Source organism: Hippichthys cyanospilos, chromosome 21 (genome assembly GCF_059441005.1).
Source record: "Hippichthys cyanospilos isolate Australia breed blue-spotted pipefish chromosome 21, RoL_Hcya_1.0, whole genome shotgun sequence".
Lineage (NCBI taxonomy): Eukaryota > Metazoa > Chordata > Actinopteri > Syngnathiformes > Syngnathidae > Hippichthys > Hippichthys cyanospilos.
The window spans coordinates 940536-961914 of NC_142389.1; the positions used below are offsets into that span (position 1 = coordinate 940536).

At 45.8% G+C, this 21379-nt stretch overlaps 3 protein-coding genes across 4 annotated transcripts; all 3 read left to right on the plus strand.

Annotated features, from left to right (window-relative positions):
* The first annotated feature begins 840 nt into the window (after positions 1 to 840).
* Positions 841 to 15654, plus strand: LOC148406009 (ankyrin repeat and IBR domain-containing protein 1-like). 2 transcript variants are annotated; one of them, XM_088405106.1, is made up of 21 exons: positions 841 to 1181; positions 4560 to 4863; positions 5891 to 6062; positions 6144 to 6275; positions 6355 to 6549; positions 6772 to 6889; positions 6961 to 7181; positions 7686 to 7774; positions 7855 to 7999; positions 8454 to 8614; positions 8717 to 8805; positions 8877 to 9007; positions 9075 to 9209; positions 9811 to 9897; positions 10049 to 10115; positions 10341 to 10486; positions 10799 to 10977; positions 11049 to 11100; positions 11172 to 11228; positions 11305 to 11428; positions 12236 to 15654. In XM_088405106.1, the coding sequence occupies exons 2-21, from the start codon at positions 4676 to 4678 to the stop codon at positions 13096 to 13098; spliced, it is 3351 nt and encodes a 1116-aa protein (XP_088261232.1). In that variant the 5' UTR covers positions 841 to 1181; positions 4560 to 4675; the 3' UTR covers positions 13099 to 15654. The 2 variants fall into 2 exon arrangements, with proteins under 2 accessions (XP_088261232.1, XP_088261233.1); XM_088405107.1 differs by having other exon boundaries at positions 12239 to 15654.
* A 169-nt stretch (positions 15655 to 15823) lies between these two features.
* snrpd1 (small nuclear ribonucleoprotein D1 polypeptide) lies at positions 15824 to 18315 on the plus strand. The gene is made up of 4 exons (XM_088405113.1): positions 15824 to 15988; positions 16514 to 16590; positions 16825 to 17016; positions 18023 to 18315. Exons 1-4 carry the CDS (start codon positions 15975 to 15977, stop codon positions 18097 to 18099), a joined length of 360 nt encoding a protein of 119 aa, XP_088261239.1. The 5' UTR covers positions 15824 to 15974; the 3' UTR covers positions 18100 to 18315.
* A 51-nt stretch (positions 18316 to 18366) lies between these two features.
* ggcta (gamma-glutamylcyclotransferase a) lies at positions 18367 to 20300 on the plus strand. Its single transcript, XM_088405109.1, has 4 exons — positions 18367 to 18735; positions 19261 to 19406; positions 19503 to 19638; positions 19960 to 20300. The coding sequence occupies exons 1-4, from the start codon at positions 18487 to 18489 to the stop codon at positions 20080 to 20082; spliced, it is 654 nt and encodes a 217-aa protein (XP_088261235.1). The 5' UTR covers positions 18367 to 18486; the 3' UTR covers positions 20083 to 20300.
* Positions 20301 to 21379: the final 1079 nt, after the last annotated feature.

Below are 21379 nucleotides of genomic sequence, written 5' to 3' on the forward strand. Positions count from 1 at the left end.
CTCTAGCGGTCAAGGCCCAGACGACAGCGACAAAAAGTCCAACACTACTTTTTGAACAAACGAAAAAGACGAGAAAACAACTCAAATAAAGCCACAATGTGCGCTCGTCTTGAAACGTGCAGATCTCCCCCACAAAAGAAGGAAAAATCGGAAGAAAACAAATACAGTATAGTCGTCGTCTCGCGTGTGTGTGTGTGTGTTTTGACACTTTTTTTATGTGTGTGTTGACACTGAACCCACAGTTGTTTCTGACGCTGCGTCATCAATAGGCAAATAGGTTGTCAATGTAAAGCGCTTTGGGGAGCGAAGGTGGAAAAGCGTTATATAAGTGTAAGTCCGTTTAAGTTCGAGCCTTAAGTTATCACGCGACTAATGTTTTGAATTGCGAGCGTGGCAACAAAAGCATATGCAGGGCGGGGGGTCCCGATTAACACCATATAGACAAGGCCAGCGTCCAGAAAAATGGCCTCTCACTCAACCAAGCAATCGTGTATACCTTCTTTATGGATTGTAAAATGAACAAATAGCATTTAAAAAGTAAACGCGTGATATCGGTGCCGGAAATTGCCTAAAAGCAGTCTGGGAAAAGCAGTGGGAAAAGTGATACATGCAAATGGTGGCTTTTTCCCAATCAGAGATGGCAAAATCCGGTCAAAAAGTTTTATAAGTGTAAAAGTCCGTTTAAGTTTTCACCCAACTAATGTTTTGAATTGCGAGCGTGGCAGCATAAGCCGACTCGCACGTTATGGCACCGCCATGCGTGGAAGAAGAAAGTCGACCAATCAGTTGGCGGCAAAAGCGCATGCGCTCTGCTCCCCCCTTCACCGCTGTCGGCAACAACAACAGAGAAGCTGACCACCGCCAGCGGCAGTCGCATCAGCCCCTCGGCCGCAAACCGACAGTGTCGCGCCTCTCTCGGAAGCCACCTCGCGGTCGTCGAACCCCCCCGGATACAGCCCCGCCTGCTTGCCGGCCGGCAACCGCTGGCTGCGATAGGATGTTCCAGCTCACGGGCACCTCCGGCGAATGACGGCGAGTTATGGCCCAGCGAGAGCTTCCACGACCCCCGCGGAGCGAGTGAAAACGGCGGCGAGGGCGAGTCGGACGTGGCTGTGACTTCACGACGAGGCTAGCTAGCTAGCTAGCGGCGTTAGCACCGTAAGCTAACCCGCAGATAGCAGGTACAGTCCCTTTTCCGGGTTGCCTCGCGGGCTTGGAAGCGCACACGGCCGGCCGACTTGTCGAACTAAGGCGGGCCGAGGCGGTTTGTTTTCGGGCTCGTCTCCCCCACTCGACTACCGCCGCAACGAGTAATTCCATTCTTAGCATATTTGGCTAAGCAGCTTTTGCTAACGCTCCGGCTAAGTAAACTTCAGGACATCATGTCATGCAAGCTAGTCTTTAGCCGTTGTTTATTCCTCTCATGATGCACTCGAGCGATTACTTTATCACTGTTGAAGTCACGGGGTTGCTTTGCAACCTTCGTTGTTCAATAACTGAGCGCTCCGTGTGGCTCAGTGCCGATGAACGCGGTTAGCCTGTCGCCTTGTTGATTTTATTGAGCTGTCGTTCGAATGAGTGTTTCAACGGGCGCTTTTGCCATTTGAAGCAATCATTGACAAGACGTGTTCAGCGAACGACACGGTTACGTATTTAGGACTCCGACATAACAGCTTAGAGCAGCGGTTGCGAGCTTGTATTGACACACTTTTATTTACACCGTCAAATAAATCTCACACTAACAAATGCCACCCAAAGTGTGTCCTTTTCGACGTATTCACAAATTGGCGTTCCTTTTTAGTTGAACACAACCATTATTCTGTGGTGCGAAAAGCTACAGGTGGATTACGGGTTTATTGTATCTTCTGCCATCTAGAGTTAAGAATGCCTCATTTTTTTTGCCCGTCGCTATACACGGTTGACATAAATCAACAAAGTTAGTCGATGTCGTAAAATAGTGGTTCCCAACCTTTTTTTTTAGTGATGCACCCGCGTGAAATGGTTCCATCCAAGTACCCATAACCAGTGCCAAACAATTTTGGCTTGAAAAGAAAAGACTTAACATGCCATCAACTTTAGAAGCGTTCAAACATTATTTGTATTTGTCCACAAAAAATAATCAACATAAAATGTCCTCTTTTGGATCATAGAAGAGATGTGTTATCAAAAAGAAATAAGTTGATTATTAATGAATATTTGTCAACAAAAAATATAAAATGTTATATAATTATAAATAAATATTTGCCCACTGAAAAATATTTGACTTTTGGGATGGCAGTAGAGATCTGTTCACAAAAATAAATCTTGGCCTAAAAAAAAAGAAAGACATTAAATAACCTACTGAACATAAAACTTGATTTATGAATTTATATTTTCTTGAAACATTTCACGCAATCATTATTTTTGGAGCATTGTTGTTTGTTTGTTTCATTTAAATACTCCCTGGAGTTAATTCAATGTCCTAAATAATGCTCAAATTACATAAATGAATTGGGTGATTGAGCGGCTTAGTTGGGTCCACTGCCTACGATTTTTATCGCAGCTTTCAAAGACGACAATTCACTTCAAATTGGTGAGCAATAAACTGTAGAGTTTGTGGAGGAGCTAGCAAGCTGCGTCATGTATTCTGCTTATGCAATGCACGTATATACTTACGCCGTTAAACGTCGTGTCAGGTGCCTGAGCTTGTCTGACTTCCAACCTGTTTCCGTTTCTCACCCTCATAAAAAGTCCACTGCGGCGAATGGGCTAACGGGCTCAGTTGTCATTCAAAACATGAAAACTCTGTTAAGCAAATATTGGGCCGTCAGTCAGACCCGGTTCTCGGACTTATCCGAAGTGCGCTTTACGGGACAAGTCCCCCACCTGTGGGAAAGTGGCGCCACCTAGCCAGATTGAGGTTAGCGGGGCAGGTTTGGCGCTGCCTTTGTGCGCCGGCCCGTCTAAACAGCGCTTGCGGCATGTACAGACTTCCCGCCGTTGTCGAACGCGCGCACATACCAACAGGTGAAGTGGACTGGAAGTCAAACAGATAGACGTCACTGTACCCCCGCTCAAAATAAAAAAGACACTTTGCAAGCATGTTGGCAAAGTTGCGTGTGTGTCCCGTCTGGTGCGTCATGAAACTTAGAAGGAGGGGGAGGCCTCAAGGAAAAAAAAAAGGGGAGGGGGGTGTTGTACATGTAGGCCGTCGCTTTATTCAGGCCGGCCTCAAAAAGAGGCTCTTTGTGAGAGGCCAGACAGATGGCCGTAGAAAAGCACTGTAATGATAGCCTCCACGCGCACACACACGCGCGCACACATGCACACACACACACACACACACACACACAGACGTTGGATGGAGAGGTGGGCAGACAGGAAATGAAGTACAACGCAATGTTTAAAGATGGTGATTATGCACCATGCTTGTCACAAGAAGCAATGGTGTTTTTTTATTCTCTCTCTCTCTTTCTCTTGCTCTGCCCCCCCCCCCCCCCCCCTCTCCCTCTCCCCCCCATCACCTCACTGAGCTGTTATTAGCACGCATTTGCTGCCTGGTAACCAACGGATCAGCTGCTTGTCCCATAATGGTAGCTTTGTTGGAAAATGAAATTTGATGAATCAAAAATACTTTGAAAAGGGGCTTGCCAGAGATTATGGTTGAAATTTTGTTTGTTAGAATTTGATGACCAAAGTAATCAGCTCATTCGATCCACAAATACTAGCTTTTAGCCATACATATATATATATATATATATATATATATATATATATAAAACATTCAAAGCGTCTGCACGAAAATGTAAGAACACGTATTTTTGCTGACCTCCCTTTAATTGATAGGTTTATTGTCGTAACATTGGTATTGGTCTACTCAGAACAAATCATATTACCAAGATAATATATTAATGCATTTCATTGATTGGTTTTCTTTTCCACAGTGTTTTTCTTGGTGGAGTAGTTAAAGACTTGGTTTTTTTGTTGTTTTTTTTTTAAGAGCTGCATGAATTTTTGCACTACTAAAGTATTTTTGAAATCACAATTAATATTACAAACGAGTGCCACGTGTTTTCCAATGCAAAAAAAAACATGTTGACAAAGCAGTGTTTTCCAATGCAAAAAAAACATGTTGACAAAGCAGATATATCCACATTTTAGCTTGAAATGCTTTGTCAAATTTTGAAGGAACTTATAAATGTGTTAAAAACACCTGTTGCTCGCCGTCAGCACGTGATCTGCTCTTTTCCGACTTGAAGACGCGCATGCGTGTGCATGCACGCAGCCAAACAATGCAAATCCAGTGGCGGTATCGAGCGCTTGGGGCTTTTCATCAGTGCCAGGGGAGGAATCGATGGCGTGCGTATGATTACCCCCCCGTCCTTGCCTGTCCCTCGGTAATTTTCTCGCTTTTTTTCCCCAGCCACAGCTGATAGATTGATGCGTTTGTCTGCCGCCTCCATCTTCTTTTTTCACCTCGTTGCTCCTTTTCGTCGGCTTCTCGCATCCGTTTTCCTTATCGGCCAATCGCTGACCACGCCTCTTTTTCTCTCTCCCTCGCTTTCTCGTCCCGAGGGCAGGGCAGGAACGCCGAGCCATGTTGCTGTGACTCGGGAGCTGTTTCTGAGCAGGGGAGGAGGAGGCGGAGGAAGGAGTTCGCCACACAACCCGTCGGGGGGCCCGCGCCGCCATCGCCATGGGCAACGCGGCCACCAAGTTCCGGAAGGCGCTGGTGGGCGGCGACGAGGCGCTGGCCTGGCAGCTGTACGAGGGCAACCCGCAGTTCAGGGACGGCCTGGACCCCAACGCCTCGTACGGCGAGCAGTACCAGCACAACACGCCGCTGCACTATGCGTGCCGCCACGCCATGACGCGGCTGCTCAGGTGAAAAGCACTTTCTGTTTGCTTGCTTTCTTTTTATTTTTTTGGGTGCCGTTAGCCAAGTAAGACCAGTTCTCCGAGCTGCTCTCTTATGACTGATAGAAAATTATCAGTTGACGGAAGGGGCGTGTCCATTGATAAACTCTCAAATGACAAATTTGGCATAAAATTGTGCCAAGGTTTTTAAAGCAATCATCACAAAATTTTCCTTCATTCATTTCTAGGTGTCAAAATAAAGACTTGACGTTTCAACCAATAAAAATGTATTTTTGGTTTACACAAAAAAATTATTAAATTAAAAAAAAAAAGACATTTTCTGTTTTTGAAAATCGTGATCGAACATGACTTATACCGTATTTTCATGCATGAAATATTTTTAACAAAAGACAAAGCACTTTGTTCATTAAAAAAAAAAAATAGACCACACCTTTTAGGATGCAACATTTTAAAACTATTTTAAGAATAAATGTTGGACTTGTCCCATTTCTTTTCAAAACAGTTTTCATAGGTCTTATCCCACATTATAGAATACACATTTTGTGTTTATTCAAATCTTTTTCTTGAATTCATCCATCTTCTATAACTTTTGTTTGCATTAGGACGACCTTCCTGTTGAAATAGGTTTTATTTTCATTCAGAATCGTCAAATATAGTTTGTACTGTTTTGAAAAAAGCTTACTCGTTAAAATGCAACTAATTTTAGGGTTTGCTCAGATATAGGATCCCCACCCGCAGATGCTGATTATCACGACACGCGCGTTGGTATCAGATGTCGTTAGTATCTTTTTTTGGGGAGGTAAAAGGAAAAAGTCTGTTTACAACAGGCGTGGCACTTTATTTTTTGTTCTGTTTTCTCCTCGACAAGTCGAAAATCATAACTGTGTGTGTGTGTGCGCGTGTGTCCGGCTGCTTGTCAATTATCTCGGGGATGCAAAGCAGAAACATCCCTGGCCGTCTTGTAAGCGCATCTGCTCCCTCCACGTGCCATTAATCTCCATTCCTCTCGAGCATTTCCTTTTCCTGTGTGCAGGTCCTTCTTGTTCAGCAAGGAGGGCAACCCCAACAAGCGCAACGTTCGCAACGAGACGTGCCTCCACGTGCTGTGCCAGGGTCCGCTCATCCTGCTGCTGCCTGAGGGGGCGCTTTCGCCGCGCCTCGCCCGCCCTCAACGTGACGAGCAGCGGCGGGCCGACTGCCTGCAGGTGCCGCCGGCAGAAAAGACGGAAAGAAACAAATGCGCACGGAGGGCGATATTTGAGTGTGTTTTACCCCCCCCCCCCCAGATGATCCTTAGCTGGACGGGGGCTCGTCTGGAGGGAGGCCAATACGAGAAGGCCAACGTAAACGCTACTGACAACCGCCACAGCACCTGCCTACACTATGCCGCCGCGTCAGGCATGAAGAACTGCGTGGAGGTGATCGCTTCGAGTCGGTCGCCCGACCGCTTGTCGCCTGGCATGGCGGCCTGACGCTGATATTGCGCACGCGACCCAGCTGCTCATCCGGAGCGAGGCGGACCTGTTCATCGAGGACGACGACAAGCTGACGCCGTGCGACCACGCCGAGCGCCACCACCACACCGAGCTGGCCCTCAGCCTGGAGTCGCAGATGGTTTTCTCCTCCTCGCCGCGGCCGTCGGGCTCGGACGTTGACGCGCGGGGCGAAGTCAAGCTGCTGCAGTACAAAGAAGTGAGCGGGCTCGCACATTCCATTGCTATTTTTTTTTTAATGGTGCCTGATACCTCTGAAGATTTTGAGGGGTTGGAAGTAAATCTATATTTTTATTTGTTCCGTGATAATAAGGTGGGCTAGTGAACGATCCCCCGGAAACCCAGGGGTCAAATGGTGTCACAAAATCAGTATTTTGTTGTATCGCGCCATCTCTATGTGAAACTATAAATGATTTTGCAGCCTTACGAGGGCCTCAAGCTGCAAGACCTTCGCCGGCTGAAGGACATGCTGATTGTGGAGACGGCCGACATGTTGCAAGCGCCCCTTTTCACTGCCGAGGCCTTGCTGAGAGCGCACGGTACGCTTCGCTCCGCCCCGCGCCCCACAATCAATGTTTTTGCCCCCGCTCAAATGCTCTCCCGTTTGCAGACTGGGACAGGGAGAAGCTGCTGGAGGCGTGGATGTCGGACGCCGAAGGCTGCTGCCAGCGCTCCGGCGTGGCCATGCCCGCGCCGCCGCCCAGCGGCTGCAACGCCTGGGACACGCTGCCCTCGCCGCGGACGCCTCGGACGCCCCGCTCGCCCGTCACGCTTACCTTCACTTCCCCCACCGACAGCTGCCTCACGCCCGCCGAGGAGGGCCTGGCCACGGTAAGACCCAAAAGCCAAAACTTCAAAAAAAATCCAGGATGGATGCAGTTGCGTACTCATACTGGCATCGGTTTTAAAAGAAAATGGTGTCCACCATCCCTACAAATCAGTTGAAATGATCACACAACATACTAAATACTGTAGTTTTATTGAACTTTAATTACAGCTCAAATACATGATACAATAGTTTCAGGCTATTTTGGTTATTTTTTATGGCTGTACTAAAGAAAGATTGCACAGGTTTTTTTTTTAGTAATTTTCTTTTGATCTTGCACTCCCACAATACTTCATGTATTTAATTACAACTCATGTTCAAATTTAACATAGCTGTTTTTATTAAGTATAAGCAAAACTACTGAGCAAATGAAAAACTAAAGTCAGCCCTCCCCTTTCCCAAAAATGTCAAAACTATAATGAAAACTCTTTATAGTCCTGGGCTCTTGACAAATGATGGTAGGCGCATGGCAACTTTGGAAATGTCAAAACTAAAGTATGTGTGTGCAGTGTGGCATCTGCCTGTGCTCCATCTCCGTCTTTGAAGACCCCGTGGACATGTCCTGCGGCCACGAGTTCTGCCGGGCCTGCTGGGAGGGGTACGCTTCGACTTCCCGCTGGCATCTGTGAACCTGCTAACAAGTTTAACACGGCCTCTGTCTTTTTTTTTTCGCCTCAGGTTTTTGAACGTGAAAATCCAGGAGGGCGACGCGCACAACATCTTCTGCCCCGCCTACGAGTGCTACCAGCTGGTGCCCGTCCACGTCATCGAGAGCGTGGTCTCCCGCGAGATGGACCAGCGCTACCTGCAGTTTGACATCAAGGTGTTAATGGCTAACTTGTCAATTCCGAGGCCTTATTTGCACGGGTTAATTAGTGAGACAAATGTTAGGTCAGCCAAACTGTCCTTCACGCCCAGTGACAATCTGCGAAATGGAGAAACACATTTTACCATGTAGTTTTGTAGCCCTTTAGACACATGTATAAACACAATGTTCAACCGTGAAACGTATAGTTGGAATTTTGTCTTTTTTCTTCTTCTTTTTTACACCAAGTATTTAAAAAAAAAAGGATATTCTTAGGCGAGTTTGATTTGTTAAAGGTATCGCACCAAAAAGAAAGCGGCGATAGAGTGAGAGGAAACAAATGTCTGGGTTGCAGTCGGCATTCTTTTGAAAGATGCGCTTGGCAGCCGACTGCAGGACTGCAGTGGAAATGCCATTTCCCTGACATGTTTTGTTGTTGATTTCCGGCCTCAACGGTCTTCCTGATCCGCAGGCCTTCGTGGAGAACAATCCGGCCATCCGCTGGTGTCCGGCGGCGCGCTGTGAGCGGGCGGTGCGGCTCACTCGGCCCGGCCCGGGCGAGAGCGACCCGCACGGCTTCCCGCTGCTGCCCTCCCCCGCCGTCGACTGCGGCAAAGGCCACCTCTTCTGCTGGTAAACTTCCATCTGCAGTCAAGTTCCCTTCGCGCTAGTCCCTTACTTCGGTTTTGCTGAGGACTTAGCAGGTTTTTGGGCCGACCTGCCTCTTTTCCCCAGGGAATGCCTCGGCGAGGCCCACGAGCCGTGCGACTGCCAAATGTGGAGGAACTGGCTCCAGAAAGTCACCGAGATGAAGCCGGAGGAGCGTAAGTTTGGAAGGAGATTCTCGGCGCGCCGTGCAGATTGGAGACGGTTGACGCGTGCGTTGGCTTCGCAGTGGCAGGTGTGAGCGAGGCTTACGAGGACGCGGCAAACTGCCTCTGGCTGCTGACCAACTCCAAACCGTGCGCCAACTGCAAATCCCCCATTCAGAAGAACGAGGGCTGCAACCACATGCAATGTGCCAAGGTGGGATTGCGCGACGACACTATTATTTATTGATTTCGTCATTTATTTGAGTGCTACGCTCTTGCAGTGCAAATATGACTTCTGCTGGATCTGCCTGGAGGAGTGGAAGAAGCACAGCTCGTCTACGGGAGGCTACTACCGCTGCACGCGCTACGAGGTCATCCAGCAGCTGGAGGAGCAGTCCAAGGAGATGACCGTCGAGGTGCGAAACAAAGACGGCTTTAGTCATTGGTGAATTATTCTCGGCAGAAGAATGCAGCAGAAGGGGAAAAAAAAACCAAAAAAACTTTCATCTCAATTTCCTTGGTGCAAATTTATGTTTTGCAAAGATTTTGTGTTAATAAAGCAGTTCTTAACCAAATATTACAAACGTATTTTTGCCATAAATTCCCCCACGTCTTTTATTCTGTAGTAGAACAGCTTTGTTCTCTATACGATTGTTGTTAAATGTTCCCTTTTTTCTTTAGGATGAAATACCACTTTAAACTTGTACGCGTCCGACTGCGAAGAAAAAAAAAAATCCAATAAATAAAAAAATCCAATATCTGACTTCAGATTTTTTTTTTTAAATTGAGTTAAGCTAATTGGATCGTTTTTTTCCTCACAAGTAATACAAACTTTTTCTCAAAAATGTGAGAGTACATTTTGTCCAGTCAAATAAAATGCAATATGAATAAATGATCATCAAACCAAGAGCACCATCTAGTGGAGTACGATAAAATCACAAGTGCTTTATGAAGCTTTGATTCCCTATCACTACATTTTCCTCATAATTTAGCATTTTTCAAAAATTGTGTTTGCAGGCAGAGAAGAAGCACAAAAGCTTCCAGGAGCTGGACCGCTTCATGCACTACTACACCCGCTTCAAGAACCACGAGCACAGCTACAAGGTGGCCAACGCGCACACACGCACACACACACACACACACACACACACACACACACAGCTTTCTTCACTGCCAATATTATACCACAAAATGTATTCCAATGTCACATTTGTACCTTCTTTTTGAATGAACCTTTGTTGTCGTCCTTTGTTAGCTGGAGCAAAAACTGCTAAAGACTGCCAAGGAGAAGATGGAGCAGCTGAGCAGAGCCTTCATTAGCCGTGAGTCGCTTTCAAGACTAAAGTTGTTCAAGCGGCCTGCTAAGTGGCCACTCGTAGAAAGCTTGTTCTCGATGATGTTGCGGCGCCGCTTCGCCCCACCCGGCACCGGATGTCTCTGGTCTCCAATTGTGTTAGGAATGTTGATTTCTGCCATTCTGGCGCTGTTTTGATACTTCCGGCATAAGCGCAAATATTAAGCCCCTCCCATTTGCCCTTCTGCACCAGGTGAGGCCGCCCCGCCCGACACGCGCTTCATCGAGGATGGCGTGAGCGAGCTGCTCAAGACACGCCGCGTGCTCAAGTGTTCTTACCCCTACGGATTCTTCCTGCAACAGGGCAGCACGCAGAAGGAGATTTTTGAGCTCATGCAGGTGGTCCACCAACAACACAAAGAGCTATGCTAAGATTGCCTTATATATTTGTCCATACAAAGTCTAGACCAGGTGGGGCGGTTGAGCGCTGGCGACACATTTGGGCAGCCCTGGTCAATACATTAGATCCCACCCACTTGGATTTTATTCACAATACTAATATTGTCACTATTAGTGTAAATGTTTTGAAAACAGATGGCACTAAATGGGTTCATTTTCAAGTGATCGTCAAGTCTATTTTGCCCGCTCGCTGGTGGCGATGTTCACCCGACCAGTTGCACCTTTCCCAATGTTGTCGCGTCTCCCGGCCAGACGGACCTGGAGATGGTGGTGGAGGACCTGGCGCAGAAGGTGAACCGCTCCTACCTGAGGACGCCGTGCCACAAGATCGTCAGCGCCGCCCGCCTGGTCCAGCAGAAGCGGCAGGAGTTCTTGGCGTCGGTGGCCCGGGGCGTGGCACCCAACGACTCGCCCGAGCCCCCGCGCAGGAGGTAGGGCAAAAAAAAACCCCATACATGATTAACTCCCACTGGGAATAAATATGACGTGTGTTTTGTTTCAGCTACGCTGGAGGATCTTGGGATTGGGAGTACTTGGGCTTCGCCTCTCCCGAGGTAAAGCCAAGCGCCACTTGCGCTCACTCTGTCCATTGGCTAATTGGCCATCGTGCTTGTTCGGGTCATAGATGGGGAGTCGTCACTCTGTGCTGGGAGCGGGAGACCAAAGAGACCGAGTATCCCAGGTAGGTTTTAGTTTTGGGCCGCGCGGACTTTACGTTGTGCGGAAAACGGCCTTACGGCTGCTTCGGTGCTTGTCAGGATTTTGCTGACATTCAGTATCGCCGGCGGCACCGAGCGCGGCGCAGGGGAGACGTGCTGAATATGCACAATCTGCGGAGCAGCAGCAACACGCCCGAGAGCAGCAGGAGGAGCGACAGCACAGGTCCCGCATATGCCGCTCTCGCACGCGCGCGCACACACACACACACACACAATCTGTGCAACCTGTCCACCCGAGAGGTTGAAGGATAAGTCACTTCCACTTCGAGCCAGTAGGTGGGGGCGATGTGCCTTATGGAACTCATCCAACCACACGATTTCAATTTTTTGTCTATTTGCATTGGCCAGTTTTGGATCTCAAAAATACGTCCATTATTTGATTTAAATACTGGAATATGTCAGATTTTTTTCCCCAAAATGAAATGACTATAGTCTAGAAATATGACTTTTTTTTCCTCAGAAACTTCTTAAAAGGAATGATTGCAACTTCTTCAAAATGTAATTTCATCTTGTTACACTATTCTGAATTTCTTACCAAAAGAACAGCAATCAATGTGCTCTTTTGTTCAAAAATTACGACATGACATGTAATTTGATTAATACTACTTGTATGCTTGCTAATAATACTGCTTTCTCTTAGTCTTTGTTTGTTCCCCAATTTAAAAAAAAATGTTTTGGTTTTTTTTTAATAATTAAAAAAAAAGACTGATACACAAAGTACTACTAAACTAGACCATTCTTTCCTCAAAGGTTTGGTTTCCCTCCAAACAAAATTTAGCTTTAATCATAAGCGATTTCGACCACGCTATAACATTCTTCTCGAAAAGGTTTTGTCCCCTCAAAACCGTAATTAATCAAAATACTGCACGCAGTAATTGTGCGAAAGTGTAAAAACTGTCAGCATCAGCCCCACAGTCAAGGGCGAGCAGTAAAGCAGCTCCATTTTTTGTTTCTTTTTCTTCTCTTCCAGAAGGTCTGGAGAGGAGCGAGGGCCGGCGTCGAGCCCTGGGCTCCCTGGACGAGGACGACCCCAACATCCTGCTGGCCATCCAGCTGTCCCTTCAGGAGTCCCGACGAGAAGGCGGCTCCGAGGAGCCCGCCGACGTCCCCGCCGGGGCGGCCAGCGCCCCCTTGACGCTACCCGAGCCTCCGCGCAGGACAGACGCCTCCTGTTGTCCGGCGCCGCCGCAGTCCGCCGCCTTGCCCCTCCCTCCTCCGCCTCCCCCGCTCAGCGCCGAGCTGCTGAAGCTGGGGGGCAGCCTTATGAAAGCGGGGAACCCGGCCCCCCCGGACCCGGAGGCGCCCCCGGCCGAGGCCCGGCGCGCCGCCCGCGAGAGCCCGTCCGACTACGCTCGGCGACGCCCCCCCGCCCAGTTGTGCCTCCCGTCTCCGGAGCTCGAACCCGATCTGCTGACGCTGTCGCCCGTCGTCCCTCCGGGGGGGCCCTTCACACCCAGCGACCCGCAGAGCCTGGAGGCCCTGGACCCGGCCGCCAGCGCCCAGCTGCTGAACAACATCATGGCCTGGTTCAACCACAACATCACCCCGCAGAACAACCCCCAGAGCCTGGCCCTCATCCCCTCGCCGCCCACCACCGAGAGCGACTCGTCCCCGGAGGGTCAGCCGGACCCGACCCCCTCGGGCCCCAGCAGGCCCAGCACGCTGGAGCTGGACAACAAAGCCGCCGAGGAAGAGGAGGAGGCAGAGGAAGGCGGCGCGGCGGCGGCGCCCGCCTCGCCTGGCGGAGACGCCCCCGCGGACTTGGACCCGGTCCTGCAGGCGGAGGGCGAGCGGAGCCCGCAGGAGTGGGAGGAGAAAGTCCACTTGGTGTGAGGTGAAAGAAGAAAGCTGCTGTTTACTGCGCGTGTTATTCCCAAGATCATTCTTATCGTTAGCCGGTCCAACCTCGGCTCTCAAACGCCATTTTCGCGTCATGAACGCAAGCGTGTCGTACCCTCCTTTTTTTTTTTCAAGTTATATTCCAAGTTCAAGGTCACAGTCTACCGCTCAATCGAATTAATTCTATTTCTATTTGGAGTTTGTCAACTAAAGTTTGACAGTAATTACTCTTACGATAATCTAATGATGTAACAAAGAAGGATTTGAAGCCCCGCAGCAATGATGTCAAGCCCTGTCTTTTTCTTTGTTTCAAAATCGAAACAAATGGTCACACAAAATGCTGCACGTTTTCTTTTAATTTATTCCCGTTCATCCACATATAATCAGGTATTTATTTATCTTCAATATTTTTTTGTAATCATATTTATATTTCATTTTTTTCATCTATAACAAATTATTTCCACTGTTTTTGATATAATGGTTCCTTACGTCCATGACGGCATCCATTTTGCTTACTTGCCGTTTAGTTTGTTCAAATGCGATTCCTTGCGTTTGAAAGGCCCACACGCATCCAAGAATTGCCCCATGTCAACAATGCATGCAAACGCTGACACCAGGTGGCGCTACGATCTCAAAGTCAAAAGCCATTCACGGAAAAGGCACGATAATGGCGTTTAGTCATAAAATGCGGACTACTCTAGTCCCATCTACAGCTAAACGTAGACAGTTATTAAGATTTGGTTACATATATATACAATTTTAAAGCTAACCCATTGAAAATTCTGAGCCTGTATAAGGCATGAAAAAGCAGCCATTACTCCCATCAATTTGACAAATGATAAATCAAAATGTAGGGGAAAAAAAGTACAAACTTTTTTCATCTTTATATGACTGTTTTCGTTTTATTTACGTCACCAATTGCAGCTCGTACAGTGCATTGCAAAGCAACAGGTGGCGCTGTAACTACTGTAACTTTAGCCAATGTAAACCTGAAAGCCATTTTTTGAACAGACTACACCAAAAAAAGGCAAGACAATTTTACCTACATCTAAACTTAAAACGAAAATGTGAAGTTCCAGAAACTTTTTTTTTCCCTGTCATTTTTTTCAAATTATTAATTTAACCTGGCATCTGTTTTTGATTAACCTCGCCGGATAAGGTTTCCTCCCCTTCAAAGGAAGTACAAAATAATTCACTAATTTTCCCCTCTTCATCCATGGTAACAGTGGATGCATGCCAAAGCACCAGATGGCGCTATACCTCCTGTAATTGAACGGTTTGTCTCATTAGGCATTTCAAGAAAAGGCACAAATACAGATGACGTCAAAAAAATACACTTTTTTTTTTTTTAATCCTAGAATACTTGTGTTTTGTGGACACTGCTTCAAAAATGTTTGTCCTGTGCTATTTCAGTGCTTCAATGCAAACTTATTTTTTTTCCAGGTCACAAAAAGGGGCGAACTAAAAATCCTGCTGTAGCCTTCTGAGCTAGCGTTAGCGTTAACGTTAGTTAGCGTACTGTACAATCAAGAGGGCCTCATTTTGATACTGGACCTTCCAGCACACTGTGCCTGCAGGAGACAAACCACACACTTGATTTTATTTTTACTTTTTTTTTGCCAACAGATAAACCATCACAACGACGTCAGCTATTTCCTCTGCCTGTTTTTTTTTTTTTTTTTTTTTTTTTTTTTTTTTTTAGATTAGTGTCCGTTTCCTAAGTGCCATCCTTCATCTACACAGTTGCCATCAGTGGGGTTTTTTGATTGTAGCAAAAAAAAAAAAAAAATTAACGCTGATGTCACGTTTGCCATACAGTCGAAGATTCTAGTATTGCTTGTTTGCACCATGAAAAAAAAGATGGCATTTTTCTTCCCCGGTTTTGAAACGATAATGTACAGTGTGTTGTTCATTGACAGACTTCTGTGTGCCTTTTTTTTAAGTTAATTTCATTTTTTTAAGATTTTTTTTTTTAATCAGAATTCGATTTACCGGACTGCTATGGGCCTCGTAATTTGTTTCTACGGGCCCCGCGTTGGACACCAGGGACCAACCATGTAGCCTCAAAATATGTTTTTAGACGTCAAAATAACGATTCGATGCATAGATTTTTCTCTGAATCGAATTAGAAAGTTTTGGGAATAGCGTGCGAAAAATCAAGCGTGACTTCCTGTCGTGACACTTTGTACTTAAAAAAATAAGACTGGTAAACATTTCATGCCGCGTTTAAGTTTTATTTTTAAGAGGTGCCACTCGGTAATTTATGATGCCATTTAATGACGGTTATATTGTGAAACGTCAAAAAATAAATAAAACGGAAATTGCCGTTCACGCTCATCTATGGTACTTGATACATTCCCACTCGCAACCATAAAGAGTAGTTCTTCAATGTGTGGCTAAAAAAAAGTGCAGAATGAAGTGTGTCAGTGTAAAGTTTACGCTCAATTAAAAAGAAAGAAAATGCTCTGGTGTGCTTGTTTTATGGTTTAAATGAAACTGCGGGTTGTTGTTTTTTCAATCACAATAAAAGCATTTTTGTGGCATACAGTATATGGACGCGTTGTTTTAAAACCCAAAAGTCTGATGGGGTATGGCTATTGTATTAATTTCTGCTAATGAGCAATAGTCACACAACCACTCTGATGAGAACAAAAACGGATATTTCAACTGCTATTTGGTTTTACATAGTACTCTGCCTTGCCTGCAAGTGGCACTGTGGCCACAGAAACCCCTGTTCGTCGCACATAACTGACGTCATCGCGACGTTACCCTAACGTAAATTCTATTAGCGGTCTGCTGGTTTTTTATCCAAATCTAGCGCCGTAATTTTTTTTGCACCCCAACTTTGGTGTAGAACTTGTCGCCACATCATGAAACTAGTCAGGTAAGACGATTGAAAACGTATCCGTGGGTCGGATAAGGACATGTTCGACTTGTACAACGATGACTGGACGTCCGATGGAGTTAGATTGAGTCGGGGAGAGGATTGTGCCAAACTCTGCTAGCTAGCTAGCTCGGCGGGAAGTGGCGATTCAAATGAATGGAGCGCGTCAAGCTAGTTATGAAAGCCCGCAGAGTTTTCTTGTAAATATGTGGATTTTATCCGTTTGTATGAAATGTAGCCTGTGTGAACAGTAAACCGTCGACCATTGGCTTTTGTTGTTTTTTTGTTTGTTAAATCTCGCCCACTTTGCCGTCTTAACAAGCGGAATGAGTTAGCATAGCATTTAGCATCACGGTACTTCGCCAAGTGAACCTTCTTTGAACCGGAAATAATACGCCTAATATTCTAAAGATCATTACTTTGAAAGTTGGCTTTTTCTGAAAATGGCTTTAGTGTCCCTGTATTTGTCGAGATTATTCAATTTAGCCGGGTGGCTGATTAAAATATGATTGTTTACTTCCCAAGGTTTTTGATGAAACTGAGCCACGAGACGGTTACTATCGAGTTGAAGAACGGGACCCAAGTCCATGGCACCATCACAGGTAACCTTCACCATCACGTAGTAAAACTGAAATACAACAAAACATTCGACGAATCAATAATAAAGGATCTCTAAATCATATTATGCGCACGTGTGAATTAAACGCACCAACCAAGAACAAATATTCAAACAGAATAGAAAGCAAATGGTCGGCAATCGGCGCCACACAAAACTTCAGCGTGTACACAAAATTCAAGGAAATACAGTGTATGGAAACTCTCACCCCTGCTTGCAGGTGTGGACGTGAGCATGAACACGCACCTGAAGGCGGCCAAGATGACGCTGAAGAACCGCGAGCCGGTCCAGCTGGAGTCGCTGAGCATCCGCGGCAACAACATCCGCTACTTCATCCTGCCCGACAGCCTGCCGCTCGACACGCTGCTGGTCGACATCGAGCCCAAGATCAAGTCCAAGAAGAGGGAAACTGGTAAGGCCTCCCCCTCCCCCTTTTCTCTTTCTCCCTCCCTCCCTCAGACCGATATCAGACAATACCAGTATGAATATTCCCATTTGGAGTACTCCATACCTGTAATACTTTTACTCTGCTACTCCCAAAAAAATGTCAACAAAGATCTTTACTTTTTCAGCAGATCCAACGTTGTATCAGTGGCAGGTATTGCTAGCCTCCATGACACCCAATATTTTCAAATTTGCCCCCCCCCCCCAAGACCGATATATATACTTTTTTTTTTATTTTAATAGCGGTACAGGTGGTCAACTCTTGAGTAGTCAACAATATCAATTTCCTTTAAAAAATATGGATAGTATCATCAAAGTAATGTCAAATTTGTATTCTTCTAATTAGTTGTTTGCACTCAGAGAGCAGCTGATATTATCTGCTGCTTGATACTAGTAATGGTACTCGTATTGGTACTCGTCCATTCCTATTAGAAGCTTCAAAAAATAAAAGTTATACAGCTTGATTAAGCTGATTAAAGGCTACAAATTGACATGAACTATTTTTCTTTGGGGGGGGTATTTAATACTGCTTTTTTCAAAAGGATGAGTATTTACCAATACCACTAATACCTAGTATCGACTTCCATGGCGACCGATTCCTTGGAACAAGGCCAGATATCGGCCCAATACCGATACTTTCCATCCCTGCTTGTCATGCTCGTCATATTTAAAAAAATAAATGAAGTGTTCAAATGCTAGATTGTGTTTACATATAAGTATTTTGCCAATTTGTTACATTCTTTGGAGTGCAATAGTACAAAATATTTTTTGTACTTATTGAAGAAACAAGTGTTACCCGCATAATCTTGGTCATTTTTTCCCCCCCGTCCCTTTGCATACACGGTTGAAGGATGTCTCCCACATTGAGCCGTTATCTATTGTGTAAAAAAAAAAAAAAAATGCCAAAGTGTCCCAGGTTTTCCTTTAGCCTCGCCGGTTAGTCTCTGCAAATGATTGCCTTGCGTTTTGTGCAGTGGCGGGACGGGGACGCGGCAGAGGACGGGGACGCGGCAGAGGACGGGGACGAGGACGGGGAGGTCCCAGGAGATGATGGCCTGGCCCCCACACAAGCGGGCGTCTCCCGCTCTTCGCTGTTTTTGTACAGGATGCTATCTTTTCCGCGATAGGTTTTTGTTCTCTCGTTTTAATTTGTACATTAAAATGTTCCTTGAGAGGATCTTGGCTATATCTGTTGATGCCTCCTTACCACACCGGAAACATTGTGTAATTGTTTTTTTTTTTTTCATTAAAGTTGAGAATTTCATAATCGCCTAGTTGTGATGATTTACCAAACAGTTAAACGCTCCACGAGCCTAACGTCACGTGACGCCAAAGCCTGGCCCGGATGTAAGCGATTATACTAAATGTTCTTAATCGACCCCCTCGAGCGATCTCCTCGCATTAGCTTCTCTGAGTAAATATTTGTTCTCCCGATGTGATGAGTTTAATATTAAAACCTAGAAAGACTGGTTTTTGCTGGTTGATGGGCGTAGTTGGTTGGCTAACGATTAGCTTTGCACTTGCTAACGGCGGTGGTGAAGAGGCGTTCAAAGACCCTCCACGTTTCCAAATGGCGCCTGAAGCGACAGACACGTTTGCTTATTTTGCCTACGGAAGCAACATGTTGACGGAGAGACTGCGCCTGGCGAACCCTTCGGCGACTTTCCTGGACAGAGGTCGACTGAAGGTCATTCACATTTCAATATATCCGCACTTAATTGTTTCCGGCCGGCGCGAGTTTGTAGCCACCTGCTTCGCCATGCGTCGAAAGCGCCCGCAGTTCACAGTTTTTGTGCTAGTGACCGCATTTTTTCCCCCACTCAAAATTCGTCTAGGCGCCAATCCGAGCAACACAAACATGGCGACACCCAAACAATGCGAGATTATTGCGCCGAAGCTGTAAACACTCCTCGGGCTATTCCATTTTACGCGAAGGACATGAACGCACCATTGACGGCAGTTAACCGTATTGTACAGGCGAAATGTGACCGCGAAGTGCACTCCACAAGCATACTGGTACGGTAAAAATTCAGGAATATACTTTCGCTTTCGCTTCGAGCAATCAACAAGGTACTTTCAAAAACCACCACTAGATGTCGCCAAAATAAGACTTTAATGGATGACGTTAACTAAACCCAAAATTTGTCCTAGAAGTGTTAACTTCCATGTCATCACGTCATTTGACGATCTAACGTCGCTAGTGTGTGCGCAGGACTACCGACTGGATTTTGGCGTGTGGGCCGCAGACGTTCAGAACAGCTGGCACGGCGGCGTAGCCACCATCCAAGAAAGTCCCGGTTCCGAGGTGTGGGGCGTCATCTGGACCATCGACCAAGATCAACTGGAAAACCTGGACAAGTCAGAACCTATCACGCATGCAAACACATATATATGCGCCTAAAATATCTCGACACACCCTCCTTGTGTGTGTGTGTGCGTGTGTGTGTTTTTCAGTCAGGAGGGTGTCCACAATGGCCTTTATTCCCCGCTGGAGGTCAAAGTGGAGAGCAGTAACCATGGAGACATTCTGTGCAGGACGTACCAGATGAACAACTTCCACGCTTGTCTGACCTCGCCGCAGTACAAACATGTACGTGTCAGTTATATTTTTTTTGACCAAGTACCTTTTGACTTGCACAAAAAAAAAAAAATAAAGACTTTAGAAGTACATTTAGCCTTTTTTGGCAGCTTTAGAAGATAGCTCATGTAAGACAGGGGTGTCCGAATTCGGACTTGCGCAATGTTAAAATTGATTTGCTCTCAAGCAATGTGAATCAGATTTCAAATTCTTTTTCACAATGTTTACATGAGTTATAGCTGAGTCCAAAACCAAAAATACATCATTTTTTTTAAATAGCCGATTAGCAAACGTGTGTTAAGAAGAAATAATGAGCTGATTTTGTATGCCAAGGTGGTGTGCTGGGGCGCCCAGCAAAACGGACTTCCCAAGGATTACGTTGGCGGACTACAGGCGGTCATGACCAACAACTACACCGGACCGTCCATCTTGGATCAAATCAAAAGAGCCGATTAGCTTGGAGAGGCCAACGTACGTAATAGTGCTCACTTTTGATTTTTTTTTTTTTTTTTTTTGTATTTACCAACAGCAAACACAAATGCTTTAGGTATTGCACGGCTATGTTTACTCATTTATTTTAAGCCAAAAAGTTCAATTACAAGCAGCCAAAGTAAATGTTTTTTTTTTTTTATAAACAGGATTATTAAATAAAAGTCTTACTGGGAGCAAAGCTACAGGGCGAAATGTGTATTCTTTTTATATAAATATTAAATGTATGATTATATTGCCAAAAAAATGCTACTGAAAAATGATTATTTACGACAGCGTTTTAGGGTTCAATTATTAAGCATCAGTTTTACCATATTTTCTTTGCGACGCTTAATCTTTAAAACGCTGTGAATTTTAGGTTTGATTTCAAAAAAAAAAAAGAGTTGTCTTGTTTTTAGCCTGTGGGCCTTCCGAGCCCGAACTCCTGACCAGCGCCACGCTTAATGAATCGGAACGCCAACTCAAGCGGATGTGTGACCACCACTAAATGGGACAAATATGCTGTTAAGTTTTTTCACCCTACAGTATATAATAATAATAATAATAATAATAATAAAAATAGCCGCTGCTAGTTAGCTTGAGCACAGCCACTGCCATGATTAGCCACTAGTCACAAACACGCAAGTCCACTGCTAAAGTTTGCTGCTAATTATCTCGAACACATGTCAACACACAGGCCACTGCTAACACTAGCTCCAAGGTAGCTCGTACACTGGTGTTCACTAGCGGCATTACCCGCTAGTTAGCCCTTGACCACTGGAATCTACTATAGCAGTATAAATACTTTGCACCAAACAGGGAAGTCCACAGCTAACGTTAGCCGCTGATTAACCAGAACAGGAGTCCACCACTAACATTAGCCAGAAGTTAGCCGCTGCACTGGTGTTCACTCCTGGCATTAGCCGCTAGTTATCCCTTGAGCACTGCAATCTCCTCTAACGGCAGAAATAGTTTGCACTGAACACATAGCTTTACTGCGAAAGTTAGCTGCTAAGCATCCAGAACACAGGTCCATAAGTCCATCGCTAACATTAGCAGCAAGTTAGCTCATACACTGGTGGCCAGGACTGGCGTTAGCCGCTTGGTTGCCCCATACACTGGCGTTCACTTTCATTAGCAGTTAGTTAGCGCTAGCGAACTTGAGACAAACATTAGCAATAGTTATCCCAAAAACTGGAATCAACCTTTCTCCACTAACTAGTCCACTAATGTTAACAACTTCCCCTTTCATTGCTAATGCTAATATTAACCGCTAGTTAGCCCC